Source organism: Quercus robur, chromosome 7 (genome assembly GCF_932294415.1).
Source record: "Quercus robur chromosome 7, dhQueRobu3.1, whole genome shotgun sequence".
NCBI classification, from domain to species: domain Eukaryota; kingdom Viridiplantae; phylum Streptophyta; class Magnoliopsida; order Fagales; family Fagaceae; genus Quercus; species Quercus robur.
The window spans coordinates 32067426-32094192 of NC_065540.1; the positions used below are offsets into that span (position 1 = coordinate 32067426).

A 26767-nucleotide genomic window follows, 5' to 3' on the forward strand; every position below is an offset into this window, starting at 1 on the left:
ATTTCTTTACTTTAATATATAATTTTTCACTTGATATTCAAAGCATCTACATTGTACTCCAAGGGATAACTTAATCCACCAGTCATTCAATTTCGAAATTTCACATTTACATCTCTTAATATATTAAAGTACGCAACTTTCATTAGATCCTAAAATACACAATACTACAAAGCTAAGCATCAAACTTCCAAAACAGGGGTTATACTTTTAAAGCTAAAACCAGTTCCTCCCAAAACTCGATTAAGGCTCCCTCTGCTCCAGAATAAAACCTGTTGACTGAAAAAGTAGAAGGGGTGAGCTAAATAGCTCAATAAGGGTAAGTTACATGAGAATTTAATAAGAATGCATGTAAACCAAAGCATTTCATTTTATGGATATTCAGATAGGAGAACATCTTTTAATTTCATGCATATTATTTTATATACTTTAGATTTTGTAAGCATAACAAACATATCTTTGTTTAAAACATAATTGTATGCAATATCTCTATTCAAAACCTCTTAGTGCATAATAATTTTTGTAAAATAACCTCATGACTTACCAAATGCTCATATCACTTATCCCTTACTTGAAAGCAGAGGAATCAAGAGCCGAAGGTCGAAGGAGCTCAGACTTGGGCGCTGGTAATACCTATACCAAATATCAAAGCTTATTATTATTAATTCTACCGTAGCATAAACTTATACATACATCTCTAAAACCTAGCTCTCAAAATAAAAGAAATCCTAATCCTACCTCAAAGAGGTTCCCCAAACACAAGATACATATATCAAAAAACATGATTCACATAACCAAAGAAAAATCATTATATTCACGTTCATATTCAATCATATAACAAAGGAAACACATTCAATTCAATTGCAAGGGTTTAATAATTCATTAGGTTTTTACAGCTTGTCTACCAAATGCAAAGTAAATGATTATTTCCAAACTGACATTTTCTAAATAACCAAATGGCAGAGAATTAACAAGCCATTCTTTGATTTTCTTACTTGCATTAACATTCTTAATTAAGTAACCAAAATACCCCTGGGCAGCCATAAGGCAGCATAGAACTCAGTCATTGCAATTACAATTTCGTGTAGTCATTTAGGGTTAAACTTTAAACTTAAAACAAGGACTTAGCTTCAATAAGCACATGAAAATCAATATTCACACTCTTCAGAGCTGAATCTTATAAGTTCAAGGAATTATGTATAAAAATAAGTAAATCAGATTTCCAAAGATTGAATAAGTACATAATCCTCATTAATTAACACTATAGTTTGTCGGGATATTACAGCAGCCCACACACAAACAATAAACAACATAGCAGAATAAAAAATCAAACTTACCTCTCCTGCCATAGAGGACAAATATAACTAGCCCCCTTTTCTTTTTTCTTCTTTTAAAAAAAAAAAGAAAAAAACAATAGTATAACTAGTTTATTTGCAAGAACAAAAACACAAAGTAAAATTTAACTTTGGTCTTCCAATAAGCAGGTTTCTTAGTGACATAGGATATACCAAATTATGCACTAAAGGTGGCCTATAGCAAATTTATTTTAGAACCTACTATCATCAAAATGAACCCAAAAATTGGTTGAACAATATGAAACTTTAGTGCATGTTAACTCTCTACCTCTATAAATACTAGTGTCGTCTAATGAAAATTGTATACAACAAAAAGAGAAAAAAAAAAAAAAAGAAAAAAAGAATGAGAGGATGATGAAAAACACATAAACTAAACTAGGACAATTAATCAAGAAACACAAGTAATTAATCGTTGAGAGATAAAAAAGGTTGGACTTACCAGCGAAATATGTGTGTAACCCAATCGACCTTGTTTCCATAAGAAATTCAATACTTTCAAAACATAATCAGTCTCAACCTCTTATTTTACATTGTAACTTGAATCTTCTAACATGGCATCAAAACTTTTTTAATTTTCAACAAAAAGAAACATTAAAGAATGAAATGTTGCTCCATATGACATGAGAAGATGCATAGCAAAGACATGAAGTAAAGAATATTTCAGTCTGATGGCTATAACTATGGTTACCTCTCTGCTTTGAGAAAAAATCTTTTAACTTATAGCTGAGACCTATTGATTTCTATGCAAGTATTCTTCATGCATAATCATCAATTGTTCTGCCACTTGCCTAATTATCAAGAATTCAATAGCATATATGGACAACAAGTCCAAGCCAAAAAAACCTATTTGTATCAAATAAGATTCAAAAGATTAAACTAGGTTCTTAATAAACAATCATTACCCAAAGAAATTCATTTCATTGACCAACATAAAAGCACGTCGCACCAAATATAGCCTGAAGCATAATTTTTACATTGAAGCATGAATTCTCCAACTGAACTATATATATTCCCTTGAAGGGAACAGCCCTGGCCTAGCAATATATATATATATATATATATATAAATTCCCATTTAGAAGTCAAACCCAATTTAAGATGAAATTTACTCTTCTAAAAAATAAGGACTAAAATTATAGTTGTACTTGGAAAAAACAAACTGAGGCTCTAACATACTGTATATAGCCAAATCAGCTACAATAATGGTGACTAGATTTAAGGCGATGTGAAGATAGGGGGGGAGAAGCATTATACTGAAAAGATAACAATACTAACAAGTATGTACTCCTAATAGACCATTAGAAAACCATCCTATTAGCCATAATTATATTTCCTCTGTAATGGAGAGGTAATTAATGTTATTGCCAAGCACAAAATTGAGCTTGCAAAGTTAATTGCTACATGATCAACATATTTGACTCCAGTCCTAAAAAATCCAAATATAATAAACATGACTAGCTATCTGAAAAAACAAACAAGAAGAGAGCAAATCGGTTCAAACCTATAAAGTGTAGATAATACATGAACTCTCAATGTCTACCATCTTCGATTTTTGTGTTGCTTCCGAAAAAACAAACAAAGAATTTGGGGAAACAAAACAAACATGGCAATTAAGAGATTTTGCATATTTTATGGGATTAGGGTTTTGATCCTAACCTTCCAGTTCCACTATATCAAAGTGATTTTGATCTTTTTGAGAAACCTTCACCGGTGAGTAAAGCCACGAGATAGAGATGGAGATCACCCAAGTGAGAATAGAAGCGGTTTGAGAGAGGAGAACGCGAGAGAGTCCAGGGCTCAGATGAAAAAGTATGTGACTGTGTTTTTTTTTTGGCTTTTATACTAAACCCGCTTGAACGGTAGCAGGATTTTCATTAAAATGAAATAACGGTTAGGATTAGAGTAAGTAAAATCTATGGTTCTGATTTTAGCAGGTACCGTACCCACCAAAAAAATATATGGGTACCGTAGAATGACCCCTCAATCTTATATCCCAAATGTTGAAACTCCATGTGTTGAATTCCTCACAAAGTCTCAAAGATGTGAATCTAGAGAAATAAATATTGTTTCCTTAAAATGGAATATTGGATTATGACAACTAATCAATCGTCTTAATGAACATTTTAAAGTTGGGCCATATCAATATAGAAGTTAGAATTAAAAACATTCTTAATCTAAGAATCAATTATTAATGATTTCAGTGGTATAAAAGAAAGTAGGGTAGAGCTTTGTTGAGTTAAAGCCAATATTATGAAATAAAACATTGTTTTTTTCATCAATTTTTTTTTTTATTTAAGCAAAATCCAAATACGGAAAAAAAATTATTAATAACAAAAAAATAAATGAGTCACGAATTCATATCCATATAAGAAGCATTCTAATTTTTCCGATACAATTGATTGACACTCTAGAAATCCAAATTGTTCCCCTTTCCACATTCATTGATATACTAAAGACAAATTTTCAACAAAAAAATTTAGGATCATAACTATTTTTGCCACAATTTTAATGTAATAAACTGTAACTTTCTTAATAGTAAAAAAAAAAAAATAATTTATATAAAAGTGATAGGTAATTTTTAACATATCTTTATCTAACAATCACCTAGCACCTAACTTTTTATTTTTTATTTATTGATGGAGAAAAAAGGATAGCAAGTCCCTCCACTTTCATTTGGATATATACCAATATGGGCCTTTTTTTTTTTTCCTTTTCCTTTTTTGAGAAAGTATATGGCCCTTATTTGATCCCCACTATCTTAAGTTCATTGATGGACCTCTCAAGTCTCAAATAATAATAAGTAATAAAAAAAAATTTTTTTAAAAAAATACTTCATTAATGGTCTAATGGACCCACAAACAATAATATAACTTTTTCGCCTTAGCATTACCAACCGCAATTATCATAAGTATTCGTTAGGATTGATTTTCATGAGAAATTTATAGGTTTTTATTTTTATCTACCATCCCTTCAGGAGAGCCAGCTAACTTCTTGATTGCATAACCATTGATGCAGCTGCCATTTGTTCATTGCTACATCAAATAAACCACTGTCAAATTTGTTTATATACAATATATAACTTTTAAGGGCAAAACAGATGTCATAACTTAAGCACGTTTCAATTGCATGCGGACAGACAGTACCTAATAAAAAATAGAAAGTGGAGTCTTTTGAGAAGAGATGGTTTATCTTATGCCCCCACAAAAGTAGCTTCAAAAATATATTAATGGGTAAATTGCACTTCCCCCCTTAATTATAGGGCAGTTGCAATGTTGCCCCGTAGCAATTACCTCCCTTATTTCTTCGTAATATAACCACCCCCCCCCCCCCCCCCCCCCCAATTAGTATTCTGTCTAATTAACAAAAAAAAAAAGTCCTAACCCATACGTTAATGATTGTCTTCTATCAGGGGGGGGGGGGCTTTTGCCTATATTTATGTTGGAGATAAATCTTGTCATCAACTCTCTATTACCAGGTGCAATAAATGGTACTACCGGCCTCTGGGTAAGTTGAATTGTTCATGAGAAAGCAAATGGTAGACATATTCCACATGCTCTTCATCTAACGGTCACCTACCACCACTTTTTTTTTTTTTTTTTTGGAAGAAAAAGGTATCAGATAGCGTCCTTCCTCCACTTTCTTTTGAATAAATCAATACCCTTTATTGAATGGTCCACCTCCACCCACACAATAACGGTAACTTTTTCAGCCTTTTCAAATTGCATACCAACCACATTATTTTCCCCCACTTTAAATCCCACTATTGCTTTAATTAATAAAAAAATAAATGCAATACTAAACAATAAAACAATGTTTTATAGGTAAGAACAAAAGAAAGAAAGAAAAGTCTCTCTAGTCTAGTCTCTACATAATTTGGTCGGAAAGTGAAGGCAGTCGCTTGAAAACGTTGACTGGGATAGACGGCATGTCGTGGCGGAACCTAGGATGGCGCAGATAATAAAACCCCGACACCAACACAAAGGCTTTAAACGGCACAGCATAAAACATCAACGACGCAAACAAACAGAAAACGACAAAAATTCCAGTAGCCCGTGGGTCCTTCCAGCTAAACAAAGCCTCCAATCTCTCACCTTGTGCTGCCACGTCACCTAAAAGTATTTGGGCTCGCCCAGCTAACGCTCGCAACCGATCGTACCTGATTCTAACCTGTTCTGGTGATCGTGTGGTTGGAAACCCATCGAATTCTTCATCAAGCTCATCGAGGCTCACTGCTTCCACGTAGGACAGTCTTGTGTCTATATTGTGTGGGACCCTATGGCGATATCGAAATCTCAATAGGATCATCAAGAAAGCGTACATGAATACAGTGGGGAGCACTAGATTGGGACACAGAGCAAGAGCTATTAGCACCACGTGTACTAACATAGTTGTGGGAGGATGTACCCACGTGCGAATCCCATCTAGCCAACGTGCCAACGTGGCAGCACGTGTTAGGCAACCCACCACTCGGAACCAATTGGCTTTGCTTCTTCTCATGCTCCACACGTGCGTGTCTGAGTCCAACATGAATTGCACCACTTCTTGACCCAAAGCTGGTTCGGACCTTGCTAAACGAGTCGTCACTATTTTCATTGCTGTGTGGCGTAGGATATCTTGTTGGGCGGGACCCATCGGACGGACATAATGCATTCTCGGAAGCATCGGACACGTGTAGGCTTGGATTAGGCTCAACCAAGATGGGCAAGTGAATCTAACGGCTATCTCAATCTCTCCCATTTTATTGGCCCCATTGGGAAGCAATACTGTGAGGGGATACGAATTTATGTAGATCCGATTTGAATCGAGCGTGGATAGGCGTACACGTATTTTTCCAATGCGTACATCTTTCTCAGATTTGGATTTGTACCTTCCATTATCGAAAACCCCAATAGTAAGTACTGTGCAAGGATCATACACATCCCAAGTATATTGTTCGTTCCACCGTGGAGTAAAGCGATCCAGAATGGTACGCGTACGAACCCACTTGGGACCATACTTGGCGACCACGTAAGCGTCGACGGTGCCACGTGTACCGTTATCTTTGGTTTTGACGGGTAGTAAATTTGTGGCGCCACGAATCCCAACCTCAAGCAAGCCTATTGGAGGTTTGGCTAGCTGCTTGGAGGAAGCACGAACATCGCTAGTCACGTGCGCAGCCTCATCTAGCACGTGATATCCACCTTCCAAACATACTCGGACGTGTATTCTTCCAGTGTACGAAAAACCACCATCAGCACCACCAACCAAATTGAACCATCTTGATTTTGGATCCGTCTGATCGTCTATCCTCCTCTCAATGCTCGCCACATGTATCTTAGCATGGCCCACTGACGACGACTGTTGTCCGTTACCGTTACTCACATCCTCAACTGTTACCACCAAAAACGGCTCAAACGGCTCAGCAGCCACGAAAACAAGATCTTCATTCCACGTAGGATTATTTGCTGAGCTGCCAGATGTCCTGCTCCTGCACGTCTTAAATACTTGAGCCCCCAACTGAGCCTTTACTACATAATAATAATTATCTGGACTCCGACTCCGAACCTTGTTGTTGTTATTATTATTAATAGGTTCGGATAGCTGCTGCAATTGCAAATCTTGGGTTTGGATGACCGTTAGTCTCAGATACCAAAGCTTTGGAGACAAGTAGACCTTAGCTCGGGTCTCCGGTATCAACCCACCCGAATCCGACTGCCAAGCCTCCTGGAAAGCCTCGTCGGTTTGAGTTCCGAACCAAACAGCCAGCATGACGTCATTTCCTCCTGAAGCTGAAGAAGGATTTTCGGATTCCAAATCCAAAGTGTACCATTGAGGAGCTAAAGGACTATCTGGTGGAACTCGCTTTGGGACTTCTTGTAAATCGAACGACACCGTTCCCAAACAACAACAGCTCTCAGAGTCAGAGGCAGAGGCAGAGACTTCATCAGCCCTGTACACAGACAGTTCTAATGAAGTGGAATTCAATCCCTCTTTATCAAACGCAAAAACTTGATCCCAATCCTTATCACTCTGACTCTTGTTGGTTTTGATACTGTGTGTTCCGATCACAAGCTTGGCATAAAAGCAGGAAGAAGAAGGCGCAACAGATTCTTCAGACTTAACCTTAACCTTAACCACACGAACATATAAAAAAGGCATACGATCCACCAGATCGTCAGCACTACCACCACGACTCCGACCGCTTCTAAGAGAACGTAGCAGCTCAGCCTCGTTTAAGCCTCCAACAACAACAACATCTCCGGACTCGGATTTTAAATTTTCTTCACTATTAGTTTGCTGCTTCTTCTCGGAGTGTACCTCAGCTGGAGGAGCTTCTTCGGGTTTAGGCGCTTCCTCCTGTTCTTTAGCCGCTGCTGCTGCGTCTTCTTTTGGTTTCTCTTCTTCCTCTTCTTTCTTTTTCTCCTCCTCCTTCTCCGGTACTGCCTCTACTTTCTCTTCCGTCTTCGTCTTTTCCTCTTCCGTGGGTGGTTTCTTCTCTTCCTCCGCAGCCGCTGGATCTGGATTCTCGTCAATGTAATAGACTTTAAGCCCAAGCTCTCCTTTAATCTGTGAAAACACGCTCCGCTTCTCTAACGGATAGTACACAACGGCTTCTGAGCTGGACTTGGCAAAAGTGGTTCCAGCCATCTTTACTTTACCAAGAAAGTTGCTTCTCTTACCAGTCTTCTTGTCGTTGTAGAGATTGATCTCCAACATCTCCGACTCCATGGTCTCCTTGTCATGGACCATAAACTCGTGCTTCTCGTCCCACTCCGGGTTCAGATCTCTGAACTTTGTCTTCGTTCTCCGCCTCTGCCCATCAAAGTCTACAATGGCGTAGGCACTCGCTGTTCCTTGACCGTCTTTCGGCATTAGATTCTTCGCGTTGCAAACTTCCACCACCAGCTTTCTGCCACAGCTTTCAGCCATAGCTAAATTTTTATCCAAAAAAAAAAAAGTAAAAGAAAATTTATTTTGGGGTATGAATTTTTCGAGTTAAGACACAGAGAAAAACAGAAATGTGAGTTTGAAAATGAGAGATATGACGGAGAGAGAGAGATACATATAGTGATGTGATCTGATTTAAAAAGGAGAAGGGTAGGAGCGTGGACACGTCAGATGGGACACGTAAGACAAAAGTTGAAACGTGGCGAGATCTTGGAGTGCGAGATTTGGCATGTGATGTGGATTTCTGAGATGAAACAGCGTGCCTGTTGCCGAGTGCTAATTACCTTGCTAAATAATAATAATAATAATAGTAATATATATGGATTCTTTCATTCTTTGTCTGGTTGGATTTGGAGCTTTATTTGGGATCATATTTGAATAATAATTAATATATGGTTTTTTTTTTTTGCTTTTTACAAAAGTCCATGAATTTCTCACACTTTCGGTGATCATGGGAATCATGGGAAATATTGTACAGATAGAAATGGGAATACATAAACATTTTTTTTTTTTTTTGAGAAGTAGAATACATAAACATAAAAACATATATAATGCTTTTTCTTTGGTGAAAGTGTAACTATTCTGTTAGGATGGGAAAGAACACAAGAAGGAGGTGACACACGATTAAATTAAAATTATAAAGTAAAAAAGAAAAAAAGTATATCATTTCAAAGGAGAGATCATATGCTTAATTAGATTACAACATATTTCAATTTGTAACCAAGTAGTTCCACTCTTATTTTGAACAGAAGATATCTTGTGACGCATGAGTTTCATCATGTGGAAATATTTCATGTATTTAAGTAAGTTAGTAGGCCTGTTTATTTACTAGCAAAACATGCTTTTGGTATTGCTGATTTCTCTGTTTGGATTGAAGAAAATCATTGTTTTATTAAATAAGCTCTTCTCCATGATGTACTTATTGCTTTCCATTCTTAATAAAGTTTATGCAGTATTCTCATAAAAATAAATAAAAAATAAAAAAAAAGATATCTTGTGACAGTTTTATTGTCTATGTATAGCTTACCCTAACGATTTATCAAAATTCAAAAGAAAAGGGGGAAATAGTTCAAAATGATGTTATATCCTAATTAATCAAACACAATAGTACTATTGCTTTTGACTCAAAAACAAAAAAAATTGAGATCTGCAGATGAGGAAAATATATTTCACTCTAAGAATGTGATATAGTATATGATAAATTGTTAATTAATCTCGTTCAGAATGAATGAGTTTGATATTCCCGTAAGCTCTTAATCTAGGGAGAGTAAGAAAAGGGTTCATTCAAAATTAAGTTATTTATTTTGGAGAACTGTAGACATGTTGTTAAGAGATATAATTAGAAATTACCACCGATTGTAGGGGCCAGGTATATATTGCTTTGCTAAGGGCACATGATTTAAGCAGCGCACTATTTTGAATTTTGGAATACCTAATTTTTTTGCTAGCTACTTGGGAATAATATTAAAATACTCCCAAGCCTAGAAAATTAGTTGGAGGAGATTACTAGTATATTTTGGTGGTTAAATATAATGCATGGCTGGGTCTACAAATATAGTTCTAGGGGGGAGGGGGGGGGGGGGGGTTGGGGGGAATAAATGATAAAGAAAAAATAGGGTTTTAATTCTCACATATCCATTATTTCACATTAATTTTTTCTTGTCCACTTCTATGCGATAAAAATAGACATTTCTTTATGCATCAATTGTGAATATATGTGTGAAATAGTGGATTTAGACCAATGTAAAAGAATATTCTTTTATCTAAATAAACTCAACCCTTTTTCATGAGACTAAACCCAAGTAGCTAACCTAAAGGTGATAACGATGAAGTGTAGTTTATTATAATCATGTTTGAACTAAAAAAATCTGTTACATTTTGATTTATCAAAGCATCCACAACAGTGGAGCTATATTTTTAGCTATTTGGCACCACAAAATTTATTTTTATCTATTTTACTTACTTACATGCTGCAGCAATGGGATCTATTTTAGCTTTCAACACAATAAAATAATATAAACATCACAATAAAATAATATATCTACTACAATAAAATAATACATCCCACTACAAAAAAAAAAAAAAAAAAAAAAAAAACCACAAATATTCTAACTAGCAATGTGAACACAATTTTTTTTTTTTTTGAGCTACAGTGCACAGCTATCTTTAGCTATGCATTGTAGCTGAGAAGCCAAATTTTTTGGCTATAACTCCACTGCTGCAGCTCCAAATAGCTTTTTAGTGGTGTTAAAAATAGTTTTTTAGCACCACCGGTGCAAGTGCTCTCATCGAAACTCATCTGTCTCTACCAACTTTACTCACAAAAATTTTGAAGAGAGTAAGATTAGAAAAACTACAAGTTTTATTAGATAAATTTGTATAACTTTCGTAGTAAAATTGAAAAAATCACACTATTCACACCACTTTTTTTTTCTTTTTTTTTTTTTTAATTTTAAGGGGAGAAGAAAAGACAAAAGGATAGATACCTAATCTTACAACGTCTCTAATGCCATTTCAGTAATTATATCAAATGATATAGGTTAATTGTAACGAGTTGTCATCTGAGAACCACAAGAAAATACGGAGTAGCAGTATATAGATCAGGATTCTCATTGGATTCAGTTCATTTGTCTTCTTGAATTGCTCGCTAAACGGCTAAACCCTTTTATAAAAAGGGAGCACGTACTTATCAAACAAAAAAAAAAAAAAAAGGGAGCACGTACACGTAGTTGAGCACTTGCAGCCTTTTGCAAAAATGAACGTTGCTTTGTTGTATTGTGCTTGTGGTGCTTCGATCCCCCGTCAGTAGGAGAAAGGATTCATTAATTAATAAAGAAAGTGGTTGCGAACTAGAACATGCGTGCAACGATAACCACTCGATTTGTAATATTGCTAATTACCAACGTGCTTCACTGACACAAATAATAATACTGCTACCAAGTACCAACGTACTTCACTTACACAAATGTTACCGATATCATCTATAAATATATATATATATATATATATACTACTATTTAGGGGTGTCAATATTCGACCCAACCCGCGAACTCGACACGAACCTAACACGGTTTTTTTCGGGTTAGAGTTGGGCCTTAATGGGTTTGGGTCATAAATGGGTCGACCCGAAAGCGACACGATAAGAAACGTGTCATAAGCGGGTCAACCCGCGTAACCCGCAATAGACACGTTTGACACGCCAATTTATTTGTGTCAAACCTAAAATGACCCACTTAACACAACCCGTTTAACTCGTATAACAAATAAATAATTATTTTATTTTAGATTTTTCAAATACTTTTTATATCCAACATATATTTTAAATTTAAAAAGAAAAGTAAGTAATTACAAATGAGAAAGGTAATCTTATTTGTTTCATTAGTTATTATTACTCTTACATTATTATTATTTAGTTCTTGTCAAACTGTTGAGGCATGATTATATTTTGTAACTACTAATACTTTTTTTTTTTTTTTTTTTGGCATAGAACTTGTACAAATGAAATTGGATGAGCTTGTGCAAGATGTTATGAACTTGGACATCAACAAAGAATCTATGGATAATAATCGTGGTCATAGTCAGGATTAGTTTACTATTTGCTCAAATTATTTCAATATTGATACTTAGCATTTGGCGAGTTCCAAGGATATTATATTTTTGTTGAACTATGTTATTTTATTTTTGTTAAACTATGTTATTTTGAATTTGGGTTGAAGTGTTGCACTTCTTTTGGAGTGTAAAGAACTTATTTCTAGATGAATGTTATATTTTTATTGAACTATATTATTTTGAATGTGGGTCGAAGACATAAAGTGTATGCACTGGTTTTTGGGATGTAAAAAATAATAATTTATAGATGGATGTTATATTTAATATTATGCAGGTTGAAATGGGTTGTGTTACATTCGTGTCAACCCAACATGATTCGTTTATTAAATGTGTCAAATAGGTTAGGTCAGGTCAACCCGCCTTATTAATAGGTCGGGTTAGGGTTGAAAGATCCTGACACGATTATTAAATGGGTCGGGTTAGAATTGGGCCATTTAGTCTAATACCCCTACCTCGACACGACACGAACCCGACACGTTAACCCGAATTGACACCCCTACTACTATTTAAGGGGTTTCCCCTGTTTGGATTCCAGATTTTTCATGCCTAAGATACTCTCATCATACCCACTTACAAGTTTACAACTACCGATGATAGATATGTAAATTAAAACTCCTACATTTTAAAACCACAAATTCACGTACGCTTTATAGTTTCTATCTCACTTTCTCTCTCTCATTCTTCTTCAAATTAAAGACATTTAGTTTAGCTCTACATTCTCTTCTCTTTTTCTTCATATTAAAGATATTTACTCTCAGAGACTTTAACAAATTTTCAGGTTCTATCTTTTGCAAATTCCTCTTTGTTTTCTTTTCTTTTATTTATGATTGACTTTCTTTAAGTTCTACTTCTTTTTTTTTTCTTATATGTATCACGTTAACTCTTTTTTTTTTTTCCCCTTCTTCTTTATTTTAAAATGTAATTTTGAAATAAATGGTTCCTTCATATACTCCATCATTGTACTTCTTAATGAATTGTCATTTCATGTTGTAGGTATTGTGATCCAAAGATAGGGCTGTCTTATTCTACAAAAGAAGTATTCAAAATCATTCTCCAATAGTTAAACAGTATGGTTTCCTTTACCTCTTTTAATAGTCTTTGTTTACATTTTAAAAATTATAACCATGACTATATTTCTTTTGTCTATAATTAACGTGTATCTCTTGCCATAAAATTATTAATTTAAGCTTTTATTTACTTATGTTATGGATGTGTAGTAAATGACTAAAACATGTTTAACTTACACTAAAATATTGCCTACAAAATAGAAACACTCTCCCACTAACCTACTTCTTCAAATTAACTATACGTTTATTTTTTTTAATAGAAAAATTAGTTAAATTACCTACGTTTTTGTTGTTTTTTTCCTAAAAAGAAACCAAGTTTCTAATACTATTTTATTATTATTAAAAAAAAAAAACACCCTAAGTTTATCCAAAAAAAGGTGTATATATCTATTTAGTTTAATTTTTATAAAAAAAAAATTTTAAATAGTTATCAAAAAAAAAATAAACTAAACTAAATAGATATATACACCTTTTTTTTTTTTTTTTGATAAGTAGATACATCTTTAACTCCCATTAAAATGTTGCCTACAAAATAGGATCACTCTCCTAATAGTTTTCAAATTACTTTATCCATTTAAAAAAATTAAAATTAAACAAACACACTTTTTTAGTAAAAAAAAAAAAAAAAAAAAAAAACCCACATCTTCCGTTACGAACTATTTGATCCTAAATTTTTGGGATTTTTCAGAAAATAACTACAAAACCCAAACTATTTCATTAGTTAGGAAACGTTTGAAACTAATTTGGAATATAACAACTCGAGTTCAGCTGGGACGATTTCCTGAGTTTTTTATTTTATTATTGCAAGAAATCGAGTTGAAAGAACTCGACTTCTAAGCCTGGAAAACGAGTCCAAAGGACTCGGTTTTAAAGCATGGAAACCGAGTCCCTTGCACTCGGTTTCAAAGCCTGGAAACCGAGTCCAATGGACTCGGTTTCTACTCTTTGAAACCGAGTTTAACGTACTCCTTTTTCAGGCCTAGAAACCGAGTCCTTTGGACTCGATTTCCTTTTATAAATTTGCCATCAGTTCCATCAAACAGCAGCACTCCCATCCAACAGCATCCCACAGCAGCAACATCACGTGGGCTGATACAGCAGCTTCAGTCCCCAGCCCTCCACGTGTCTGTGGGTCCCAGCTGGACCTGTCCCTCTTGCCGTGGGAATAAGTTCTCTGTCTCTATATTCAGCTCTCTCTTGAACACTCAGTCTACATTCAGCTCTCTCTTGAACACTCTCTATATTCAGCTCTTCAACTCAGTCTCTATATTCAACTCACTCACAGAACACTCATCACACAACATTCTCAGGTTAATTTTTACAATATTGTGATTATTTTGCTAGATTTTTTTTAAAGAAAAATTTTAGAACATATTAGGAAAAGTTTTTTTTTTCTTATTTTTTAGTGTAAATATTGTGATCAATTTATTTGTTGGTATATTGTGATTATTTGCTAGGTTTTTTTTAAAGAAAAATTTAGAACATATTAGGAAATGTTTTGTTTTTCTTATTTGTTAGTGTAAATAGTGTGATTAATTTATTTGTTAGTATATTGTGATTATTAGCTTTTTTTTTTTTTTTAAATTAATGTTATGACACATTTATATAAGATCATAAATCTACTTAAGAAAAAATATCTATAATGAGTAGTAATTTAATGATTAATTGTTGGGAATATTTAGTAAATAATTGTGATTAAATTACAACATATTGGGGAATTTTTTTTTGTTAGTGTAAATATTTTGATTAAATTACAACATATTGGGGAAATTTTTTTTTTTTTTTTTATTTTTTTTTTTTGTTAGTGTGAATATTGTGATTAAATTATTTGCTAAGTTTTTTTTTAAGAAAGTTGATATTGTGATTATTGGGAATATTTAGTACCAAATATTGTGATTATTATGTGAAAATTTGAGTACTCTAGATATGCAATTTTTTCCTTTTTATTTTTATTTTTTTCATTTAAGAGAATATATAAAACTTTTTTGGCTAAAGGTTCGAAGCTCAAAATCTTATAAATCCAATTATTTTTTATTTTTTTTAAGGAAGTTGCAACAGTAAAATTGTAACATGAAATGGTCATGACCATGACCATGAATGAATGTGTAAGGATGGTGCAGCACGAGCACGTATATTTTGTGAAAAATTTACAAATATTTGGTGTTGTTACCATTTGTAACATTCCAAGTTAGGAAAAAAGGAGCAGACTTTAAAAATAGAAAGAGAGCAAACGCTGTCCATTTCCATAGCCCTTTAGGATTTTAGGGGATTAGATATTGGCAAAAAGAATGGAGTCATTAGGGATTTTTTTAGAAAATAACTACAAATATTGTGATTATTGGGAATATTTAGTACCAAATATTGTGATTATTATGTTATTACAACATATGGGAATATTTGTTTTGTTTGTTAGTGTAAATATTGTGATAATATGCTAAGTTTAAAAAAAAATTAATATTGTGATTAATTATTGGGAATATTTAGTACTAAATATTGTGATCAATTGTTAGGAATATTTAGTACTTTTAGTTCTTTCTCATGGATATATCATAACATTATGAGTTTGATACCTAAGATAGTAGTCTTTTTATCATAAATTATTTCAAGATATATTTGTTTAAGATTTGTAACAGAGATTTCAATGGATAACTGGTTGGTATATAATATTTTTGTTCATCATAACTTATTTGAATGGGTTTTGAAAGTCATGCCCCTAGAATGATTTAGAATTTTTAAAGAATATGAAATTGGTAATGACTATTTTTGTAAGATTACTAAAAGTGAGTATATGCAAATTTGGTTGAGGTTAGTATTGTTGGCATTTCATACGCAAAGTTTTGTGATTGATGTTGATTGAGTGTTATAAATTTGTCACTAACACAATTGCACTTGATGATCTATAGGTTGACAATGATCTATATAAATATATACTACGGTGGACCCCTTAGCAATGCCAACCCTTATGATGGAGCCTCATTTCAAGGTCCGGGTATCCAGTGCTACTATATGATGATACGTCGTAAGCTAAAGACCCTGAATGAGCTGAAAGTAAAAATTATGGAAGAGTTACAAGTGAACCCTGCTTTGCATGACATACATATTACTTTCCGTTCTCCATATGAAGTCCTCAATCAATGCATTAATTACAGATATATGGCGATAACAGAGGACAAACATGTGAAATTCATGTTTAGTAAGATGGACAAATGGAAACAAGCAGCAGATTTTGAGTTATACGTCACTTTGGAGCCTCGTGCAGAAGTCGGCGTAGAGGACGAAATTGTACAAACAACTACATCTCTACAGTTTGCAGTCCTAGATGATCAATGCACCACATTGGGAGGCTATACACCCCCTTTTCAAGAGACACCAGTAACAATTGAGAGTGAACCTGGAAATAGATATGAAGATCAATTTTGTACACATTGAGGTGAATCCTCTACAGTTCCAGTAGTTGAAGATGAAGATGAAGATGAAGACGAAGACTGTTCTAGGGAAGATGGTGAGGATAGAGATGAGTATGAAGAGAGGATTGACGATGGTGACTTTGACAGGGGTCTTGATGACCATGAAATTACTCACATTCCTCATGTTGATGATATGGCTGAATGTGATGAAGATGATGAGGACGCTAATGCTAGAGTTCAGCATGTTACAAATACGACCCTCGTTTATGAACCTCCTGCCTCATCATTTTATGAAAATACTTGGGAAAATATGGTTGATCCTGAAGTTGTTCAGCAATCATTTGGTTCTTGGAATGCAGACATGAATTTTGCGAAAGGGTTGATTTTTGCTAATAAAGATGCAGTGAGACGTGCATTAACAATTTACGCCGCAAAGCATAACAGAAACTTTGTGACTAGTAGGTCGACCACAAGTAGACTGTCTGTGAAATGCAGCGATGAATCATGCATGTGGTACGTTGGGGCAGTTGTGAAGCCTGAACTCGGACTATGGATGGTCACATCTTATAGGGGTCCTCATAGTTGTATGCCCCTTGCCACGGCCCTTGATGGTAGAATGATGGATTGTAATTTTCTAGCAGAAGAATTTGTTCCATTGTTGAAAGAGAAACACACGACAACAATTTATCACCTCAGATATTTCATTAAAGGGAAGTATTATGGGCATATTTTTTATTACTATAAGATATGGGATGCGAAACAACGAGGTATTGCAAAGATATTTGGGGATTGGGAAGAGTCTTACGAAAGGTTGAAAAAGTTATTGTTTGCATACTGGGATCAAGAACCTGGCACCCGTTTCTGGTTTCACACCATACCCAGGGACGAGTTCGATGATACAATATTGCGCTATATATTTTGGGCTTTCGCTCCATGCATTGCAGGATTCAGACATTGTAAGCCAGTGATCAGTATTGATGGGACCCATTTGTATGGTAAATATCGAGGGGTGTTGTTGATTGCAATGGCCACCGATGCCAACAACAAGGTTTTGCCTCTTGCCTTTGCCGTTGTGGACAAAGAGTCAGGGTCTAGTTGGGGGTGGTTTTTAGAACGCCTCAGGAATGCACTGGGGGATGTGATAGCAGATAAGGACATCTGTATAATTTCTGACCGACCTAAGGGTATTCAAAGTGCAATTGCAAACTGACCTAGACATGATGATGGATGACAACGAGTAGTTCACAGATATTGCCTTCGACATGTTGCTAGCAACTTCAACACGCATTTTCAGGACGCCACTTTAAAGTCATTAGCCTTGAAAGCGGGGTATGCTACTAAGGAATCAAAATTTGAGCTGTACATGCAACCTATCAAGGAAGCTGAGATCGAGGCCCTTAGGAAGAAACGGAGAACCGAGCGGCAGGAAAGTGAACCCGACTCATCCATCATGCCATACACATATCTAATGAATGAGGATCTAGACAAGTGGACCCAACTACATGATGGTGGATACCGTTATGGGGCTATGACAACCAATGTCTCGGAGTGCTTCAATGGAGTACTCAAAAGTGCCCGTGGCCTACCCATTGCTGCAATGGTTGAATTCACTCATTGCAAACTTGTTGCGTATTTCCATGATCGACACAAAGAAATTACTCATGAGCTCTCAAAGGACAAGGTATGGACTAAATATGCCTTAAAAATCTATGGACACAACCTAAAAAAATCAATTTCACACCAAATAAATCCGTTTAATAATCAGAATGGTATATATCAAGTAATTACTTCATACAACATCTATAGCTCTGGAGGGGGACACCATAGTTATGAAGTAAATGTAAAGGCCAGAACATGTGGTTGTGGAAAGTGGCAAATTAGAAAGATCCCTTGTTCACATGCAATTAAAGCTCTTCAGTACTTGGGGCAAGATGTGACTGCATATATTGACCCATGTTATAGTTTGGTGAACGCCATTCACACCTACTCACATGCATTTGTGGTGCCAAAGTCAGATTCATTGTGGAGGGATGTGGATGGTCCAAAGTGGGTGCCTGACCCAAAACTGTTGCGGGGCAAAGGTCGACCTGTGGCGTCTAGGATACGAAATGAGATGGATGGGGTCCGGCGAGAACCGGGAAGCCGGAGGCCAGATTCTGACTTGAGGGAGATTCAGCAAAAGCAGAGCTGTGGACTGTGTCATCAACATGGGCATAACCGTAGAAGATGTTCGCTTTCCCGTGGGGCTTCGACAAGCAGTAATAATCCAAACTAGGTAAGTGATGCTTTTATATAAAATGCCATGATTGTATCAATTAGCCAAGTTGCATAGATTAGTACGTATGTTTTGGGTTTTGGTATCTAACAACAATATTTGAATTTTTGCTAGGCATGCAAATACTCGAGTTTGGAATGGCATTGTAGATGTCAATTGGGGTTCTCTTTATTATGTATTTGAACTTACTACTGGGTTGTATCCACACAATTATTATTTTGTTTGTCACTGAATGAACTTGTAATCGAAGTATTTTATATCCAATGTACCTGTTTCTAGATTGTGATATTATGACTGTTTAATTTTGTCTTTCAATTTTAAATCCCCACAATTTTGTAGTTTATATTGCTTACTACTCACTAGTTTAATTGTGATGATTGAATTAACTTACTGAAATGAACTTTAAACAGTACATATATATCCAGGCCAGGAACAAATTTTGTCAGAGTGATGTGTGACTTGGACGGTTAAGGTTGTTTTTAAGGTTGTTTTTTTCCTCCTATTATAGTTAATTATAGAAGACCAAAAAGAGAAATGGCAAGAGAGCTCCACATAAATGCAATAGCCTCATTATTTAGGTAAAAAAATAAAAATAAAAATTTATTTTATTTTTTAGGGGAGAATATTACTTGTAAGGGTTCTTTTGTTCCCAAAAAAAAAAAAACATAAAAAGCCTTTATTGAACCCAATGTTCACAATTCTTAACTATGATTTTTCCTGAATGCTATAGACACATGCACATCCTTCCCTTCCCCTTCAAGCAGTAATATATATTGTCAATGAATTATCAGCCCTTTAATTATTCGTGCTTTGAGCATTGATGCTACAACTTCCAATTGAAGCTTGGTCAGTACCATCAGTGCAATCATGCTCATTCATCAAAAAACAACCAAAAAGAGAGAAACAATAAACACCCCAAGGAAACACTTATTTCTAAAGACACTCGTAGGAAATTTCCCACCTCAACATCCATGCAAACCCGACTATGCATTTATCTAGTGAACAGATTATTGTCTATCAAATATATCAATTACAACCTCCCATTTGTCTGATTTTTTTCCCCATTTTAAACATTGGTTATTTTATAAGGAAAAAATAAATTCTAACAATTTGTGATTGATAGAAGCATCAATGGAACAGAAAAGGTGAAATAGATGACTTTTATTTTAAATTGAACAATGGACAATTAGCTATGAGTGTTCTATTCCATATCTTTATTTTAAATTTGTTCTGTTATTGATGAAACATTCACAAACTCACAACAAGTTTATTGTAGGAAATACAAAGTTGGAGAGGAAATAAGTGTACAGATAACACATAAAAAACAAGTTTAACGATATTGAATTGGAGAGGAAACCCATATAGATAACACATTGGCTACTGCGAAAAACTGATTCTAACAGATACAGGGAAGTACCGACTGATGGCCATGACATCAAGTAAAACTTGATAAAACTCTGTTTAAGTTTAAATGCAAGCTCCTGCCTGAAGACTAAAATCCTCATACAATTTTCATTAGCATGATGCATGAAGACAAATATTAAATTAACAGTGACCTTCTTAAGGTTTGCATTCATTGATTAATGGGAATACTATATTACGTACATGGGTTTTTAATACTAAGGAAAGAAATTCCACTAGTGCATAGAAACCTAACAATTGGTTCACAGGATTCACATTTCAATGTAATTTGGAGACTTAGAGGAAGTGCTCTAAAAGGGCAAGGCCAATATTATCTATTAAATTACAATAGATACCCGTATACAGACAAAAGTGTGATGATTTTTTTACAAATGTTAAATTCAAGAGTAATTACTTTCATGTGTTTGCTGAAGAGCTCTCAAACGCTTGAGCAAGTGAGAACCAACATCAGCGCAATGAGCTTGACGCTTCTCCTGGTCAATAACTCTCAACACTGCTAGCCCCCCATAGAACACTCATAGCTAATTGTCCATTGTCTGATGATGCACAGGCAATGAACTCCTTCACAAGCTCTTGAAAAGGTGTATAATTAACTAATAGACGATCCAAAACGATAAAAGTAGATTCCACCACCTGTGTCATGGACTCGTGTTGAAGCGGATTCATTGATTCAAGATGGGTAAGAAGCTGATTTTGAACATGCAACACTGTCTGCTCAAGCACATCCACGTTTAAAGTTGTTACGCTACCTTTTAGCAAAGCAGGAGGACTCTTGGGGATTGACAATTCACTCGAAGACTGAGCGTCACGACAAGATATTTGTGATGACGTCTCATCAAATTCAACAATTGAAGGACTATGATGCAGGTCAGCAGAGCCTTCACAATTAGACACATCTTTATCTCGAGGAACAAATATGGAATCAAAATTAGGGAAAACACCTGCCAAAAATATGAATCAGAGTCACAACCAAAGATGAAAGAGGGAAAAAAAACCAAACAAATGGAATGTAATCTGTATTTACCACAAGAGAGAGGCCGAGGTGGAAGAACTAATAAACATCGAGGAGGAGGGAAAGCAAGCCGGCCCAACCAACCCAGAATATGAAGTCCTAAAACTTGACTTATACAATCTGTCACTGGAAGAAAAAATATATATATTAACAGATAACTGATAAGGGCAAGCAGCAAGTTAGCAAGAACAAAGCAAGAGAAACATAAACTATAAAGATACGGTGGGTGAGAGAGGGGGGGGGGGGTTGGGCTGGGCAGGGCAGTAACTGAAGGATACATAGCAAATGTGTACATGCGCAAGAAAATACCTTCAGTACAAGTGTCTCCAGCAGCAGTAATCTGCCTCCAGATCTCAGCCTGTCCGCAATGAATCTCAGCCTGGACCATAAAATGGTTTTTCTGCTTCTGGGTCACCTTCAGCTACTTCCACTCCAATATAATATCCTTCCTTATAATCTCCTGATTTTACAATACAAACAAAAATTATAGATAAAATGAGATGAAATGATAAGATATCGTGTAAATGAGATGAAATGATAAGGAGGAAATAAGTGTCAATTAGATGAAATGACATCTTGTAAATTAACAATAGAGTGCTATGACAAATAAGTGTCATTTAGATGTTGAAATTTTAATCAGTAATTTTATTAAACTTGATGTCCCCTCCATTCAAATTCCCCAAATTTGAAGGAATTGAAAAGAAGGCTATTGAATGGTGCCCCTTCCCTCAAAACTCAAGCCTTCCCTTCACCTTTCATCTTCTATCCATCCATCCAAACATACCCTTAAAGTAGCAACCTCTTAACCAGTAAAAATAAAGCAACAAGAAGAAAAGAGTTCAGGGTTAAAATTGATTACCCAGGTGTAAGAGAAAGCTTGAGAGAGCCTCTAAACTCCCCAGGTTGTCCTATCGAAATACTTTTTCCAAAGGTCATGTCACAGTCTGTCAAGAACAGGACGCAAACAGGCCTTCCAAACCAATGTGGGAAAATGTGAGGCTGTGAGTGATCACCCTAGAAGTAATCACCATAAAATTAGGCTTGGTTGGCACATTACACACTTATAATTAAAAAAAGAAAACACCTTAATGATCAACCTCATTATAAAAATCAATGATGCAAGAGTCTGGCTTCACAGTCATAATCTGCATGCCTACTAAGCGTTCAATAACATCTTGCAGCAAGGAAGGGATGGATTCTGTTCCCCGATCTGCAAAGTTAAATTTATAGAGATCCAAGAAATGATATCTAAGTAAAAAGATAACCAACAGAGCTCTTAAAATTTTACTATCCAACACAAATATTCTTAATATGGAACATGCCTTTGGAGGTTCCTACTGCATTATCCTCTTCTGGAGGTGCATCTGCAATTGGAAGGCCTAACTGAATCATCTCTCTTCCGTGTCCCTTCATAGGCCTCTTTAAGGCCACATAAGTCTGACCTGCTTCTCAACAAACAAAGATCCTACCCATTGTTATTACTTATATACATAAAAGGAAAATCTTTATAAATTTAAAAATGCTTCTACAAAAGCTAGCAGCGAATTTCTAACAAGAAATAACGAAATACAAATCACATAAAAAACAATTTTGTCCAATAATGTATACAAAATTAGAATAGGCTTTTTTCCTTCCCATTCTTTTTTTTCTAGAAAGAAGTAGAGGTTAAGTACACAAACAACAGAAAGATAGCAATAAAAATAACAATAACAGTGCTGGTAATAGTTGTAATAGTAGCACTATCAACCTTTGACTCAGAAAGTTTCTCAAAAGGTAAATCACTGTTCTGGATTCGGACAACTTTCTTACAATGCAAAATACCACCAATCTCATGGTCCCCGCAAAACATCAACACAATCCCCCCCCATCATTTATTAATTTTATAATTTTTTAGTTTAATAGATTTATTTAGTTCTTCAAGTTTTGTAATTTAATGGAGTTTAAATCTGTCAAAGATTTTCATCAATCACATGATGACTTTGTAATACTGTTCAAGATAAAATTGTAAATTATGTTGGAATTATCATATAATTGTTCATAATTTCATATATACATACATACATACATACACACACAAACACACACACACACATATATATATATGGACAGAGAGAGAGTTATAGACAAACACAGATAAGCACATTAACCCTTGATTGTAGAGTACACAGTGCAGTTGAGTAATTGTGTGCAATGAACAAATTCAAGACTTGTTAAATCATATAATGCTGACACTAACAGCTTGTTTGGGAGAGGGGAATAGGGGAAAATGGAATGGGGGAAAAATGAAAGATTATTTTTTTTATTCCCTCGTTTAGGACTTTAATAGCCCTCTTGAACCCATTTTTTAATCCCTCCCAAATTGGGAAGAATCAGAGAATGGAATGTGCTTTTATGAAGTTTTAATGAAGTCCTCATAATACCCCACCCCCCCCCCCCCCCTCTTTTTTTTTTAATGATTGTCTATAACCCTTTTTTTAATAAAATAAAGGGCATAATGGCAATGTTTTTATAACAGAAGTCATTTACATTCAATTCCCAATCAAGGTTACTTTCCATTCCATTCAAATGCAGTCTCTTATAAAAAATAATACGCATGTAGTCTACATTTAATTCGGAATTGATGAACTTTTTGTAATATTTTAGGGAAACCAGAAAAACAACAGGCATAGATTATATTTGAACAAACCAGTAAGAATGCAAGGAAAAAAGCATGGCATACGGAATTGCACAATTTCATACAGAGATCACTTGCACTGCTATCACAGAAAGTCATTTTAATTTTCTGTACCTCAGATGTCATCCATAAATGTTACAGAATCCATTTTGCAAGCAATGTGTCCAGAAATGGATCTCCCTAGATTTTAAAACATACATGGAAATGGATTATGTCTATTTAAAATTTTGAAGCCTACATGGTGAAACTTGTTCCAAATTTTTAATGGCAACAAATGAATCATCTGAAAATCACAGGTACAGTTTTAGAGAAAGAAACCACATGAAAATTTCTTTCTTCTTCAAGTGTACAGAAAAAAAAAAAATGCACTTAGCAAACTTGCCTTGATTTTGTCCTGTTTTTCCTGCGGCCCTCAAATTATTAACCAAAGAAACAAGTTTGGGAACTTCCGAGTCATCAAGTAACGATTCAAAATGTTTCAATCCCTCGACCACATTAACCTGACATGAAGATAAGCACATCTCAAAAATAGAAAACAATTATAAATGAAAATTCAGTATCAAGATTCAACATATTAAGCAATAAAACTAAGTCATAGATATCCACAAAAGTATTTAGTAGAATACTACCTCCTTATGGTCAAGCATCTCAAAGACAGAAAAAGTTTTTGGAACCGGAGCAAGATTCTGCTTCTCATTTTGATTTTGTTCTGCAGAATGATTCTCTGTAAGAAAATTATAGGAGTCCAACTCAAAATACAATAGCAAAAATATTTAGAACTAGCCTCATCACACACGCTTCACGCGTGCGATGAGGCTCTTTTTCAATATTAATTTTGGTTTAGTGTCATAATGTTTAAAAGTGGGATAGAGATAGTGTCCTAATTCTTAGGATCTTTCTCTATGTGAGTTTTTTTTACATGGAATAATGTTTAAAAGTGAGATAGATATAGTGTCCTAATTTCTAAGATATTTCTCTACATGAGAGTTGATAAAAGTTTGAAGTTTTGAATGTAAAATTTATAAAAATAAATATAAAAGAAAGGTAATTCAGATTGGAGAAGAGAAAGGGAAAAAGCCTAAAACTTAGGAACTTTTTTAAAAATAGTAAATTACTCTTTTAAACAGTTTTTGTTTTTAAATTTAAAATTATTTAACTAAAAGATAGGGGTATTTTAGAGAGTTTAAGAATTTTTGTGAGGATATTTAAGTACACAAAATGATAAAATCTAGACAGAGAATCCTATTATTAGTAGCATAAATAAATTAAAGAAAAAATTTCTAGATAAGAAGCATCTGTATTCTGTCCTAAATTCAGGCAAGAGAAAGGGAGAGTTTCTCCCCTTTCAGCCAAAAAATGGAACCTAGATGTTCCAACCACCAAACCGTTGATACCTAAAGAGCTACCAGAATTAGCCTTCAAATTATATCCTGCTCAGTACAGCCACCACTTCCTTTTTCTCTTTGGCCAATCAAGAGCTGATGGATACAACCCCAATGGCTCACCTAGTCCCAAGGGGTTTTTAATCCCCCCACCCCCCCTCTCCCCAAAACCCAAACCTGGCACATTCCATAAAGAAATCCAATTACCTTTGCAATTTGAGGTGCATCCATCATCTACCACCTTGGCTTCAGTTGGAGAATTGCCACACGTTGTCCCTTCTGAACTTCCCAAACTCTTCAAGCTACCAGCATCTGCTTTGGTAACCAGAAACAATAAACATCAAAGTTGCCACATAGAACTTCTCAAATATAAGGCATATTTCATATTTCATAATTCTGTAACTTTAAGCTTGATTCTATTTGGAGTTGTCGAACCTTCATTAGGAGAGCAACGAAATTTGTTAGTTAATGAGTCACTGTTTGCTAATAGTAAATAAAAAAAAAAAATCCAATATATTTCCAGAAAACCAGGCAAATAGAGGGAAGAAGGTGCAAAACAAAACCCATAGGCAATCAAACTGTCCAGAGTTTTAGGCTTTCTAACAACAGAGCAACACAAGACTGGTGTTGTCATTATACAGGCATGCCATGCATGTCTAAATATTTATGTGATACTTTGTTTATATATATATTTAAATTTTCATTTTCAGATACTTTGTTATTAATGTGCATTGATTGTTTAAAAATCAGTATAAACAGCTTTGCAATATACACCATAATGATCTATTTTGATAATCATACCTAAATTTTATAATAACAAATTAACATTTTTTTTTTCTTTTAATTAAGCCACAGACTATTACATTACCAAAAAAAGGCAACAGACCCTTGTCCTTCCTTGTAAATTGCCACTTGGTATTGAAAACTATATAAAAGCCACTTAAGAAAATTTATTTTGCAATGAGTTCGCATCAAAAGATATGTGCAATGATCCAATATGATGTTCTATAAGCTTTCAGGTAAAACAGTACTATTGACAAACAATCAAAAGTAGTAACTACATATCTCAAAAGTAGCCATAATCTAAGGAAGCAACTTTCAGGTAGGAGAACAATTACCCCTAATTGACTTACGAAATAAATTGCTTGATATTTACCCTAAAGAAAATTAATACTTATCCAAAATTCCCATGTAACATGGCTGCACACATGGCCAAAGAAGCTTAAAAGAAGTTATTTTCCTATTCAATAACATTAACATCAAAGGGATGACCAAAAATGCTTCAAAAGAAGTCATTTTCCTAGTCAATAACCTACAAAAATGCTGCTGAAATGGATATGACCTTAAGTTTTCCTGGCACTGCACTGTTGATGGCCTCCCCTATATCCCGAGGTTTTATATCCCTTCTCCAAGTAGCTAGATATAACAATTATAAGGTCAGCAATTATCACACGCCAGATGGATAAAATGGAACAAGTGTCAAAAACAATCTAGATTAATCTCCTCAAGCTCTGAACAAAGTAACAAATCACTGTACTCGAGGAGAAAAAGATAACATAAAATTTCTTCAATCCAAGATCCATAATGCAATCGCTTCAAATATGTGCAATATCAAAGAAACATAACAGATCATTCAATTAT

At 34.7% G+C, this 26767-nt stretch overlaps 3 protein-coding genes and 1 long non-coding RNA gene across 4 annotated transcripts; 1 reads left to right on the plus strand and 3 right to left on the minus strand.

Moving 5' to 3' along the window:
• Positions 1 to 66: 66 nt before the first annotated feature.
• LOC126693121 (uncharacterized) lies at positions 67 to 3300 on the minus strand. Its single transcript, XR_007645210.1, has 3 exons — positions 3008 to 3300; positions 542 to 630; positions 67 to 276 (listed from the first exon to the last, which is right to left on the minus strand). It is a non-coding gene; the product is annotated as an uncharacterized LOC126693121 (long non-coding RNA).
• A 1742-nt stretch (positions 3301 to 5042) lies between these two features.
• LOC126693122 (FT-interacting protein 7) lies at positions 5043 to 8380 on the minus strand. Its single transcript, XM_050388998.1, has one exon. The coding sequence runs from the start codon at positions 8258 to 8260 to the stop codon at positions 5216 to 5218; it is 3045 nt and encodes a 1014-aa protein (XP_050244955.1). The 5' UTR covers positions 8261 to 8380; the 3' UTR covers positions 5043 to 5215.
• Positions 8381 to 16107: 7727 nt separating this feature from the next.
• Positions 16108 to 18636, plus strand: LOC126691272 (uncharacterized). The gene is made up of 4 exons (XM_050386329.1): positions 16108 to 16339; positions 16400 to 17521; positions 17603 to 18042; positions 18127 to 18636. Exons 1-4 carry the CDS (start codon positions 16108 to 16110, stop codon positions 18634 to 18636), a joined length of 2304 nt encoding a protein of 767 aa, XP_050242286.1.
• Positions 18637 to 20176: 1540 nt separating this feature from the next.
• LOC126693123 (RNA demethylase ALKBH10B-like) lies at positions 20177 to 25464 on the minus strand. Its single transcript, XM_050388999.1, has 9 exons — positions 25334 to 25464; positions 24374 to 24453; positions 24127 to 24244; positions 22393 to 22512; positions 22168 to 22280; positions 21930 to 22084; positions 21380 to 21530; positions 21083 to 21196; positions 20177 to 20999 (listed from the first exon to the last, which is right to left on the minus strand). Exons 2-7 carry the CDS (start codon positions 24389 to 24391, stop codon positions 21521 to 21523), a joined length of 534 nt encoding a protein of 177 aa, XP_050244956.1. The 5' UTR covers positions 24392 to 24453; positions 25334 to 25464; the 3' UTR covers positions 20177 to 20999; positions 21083 to 21196; positions 21380 to 21520.
• Positions 25465 to 26767: the final 1303 nt, after the last annotated feature.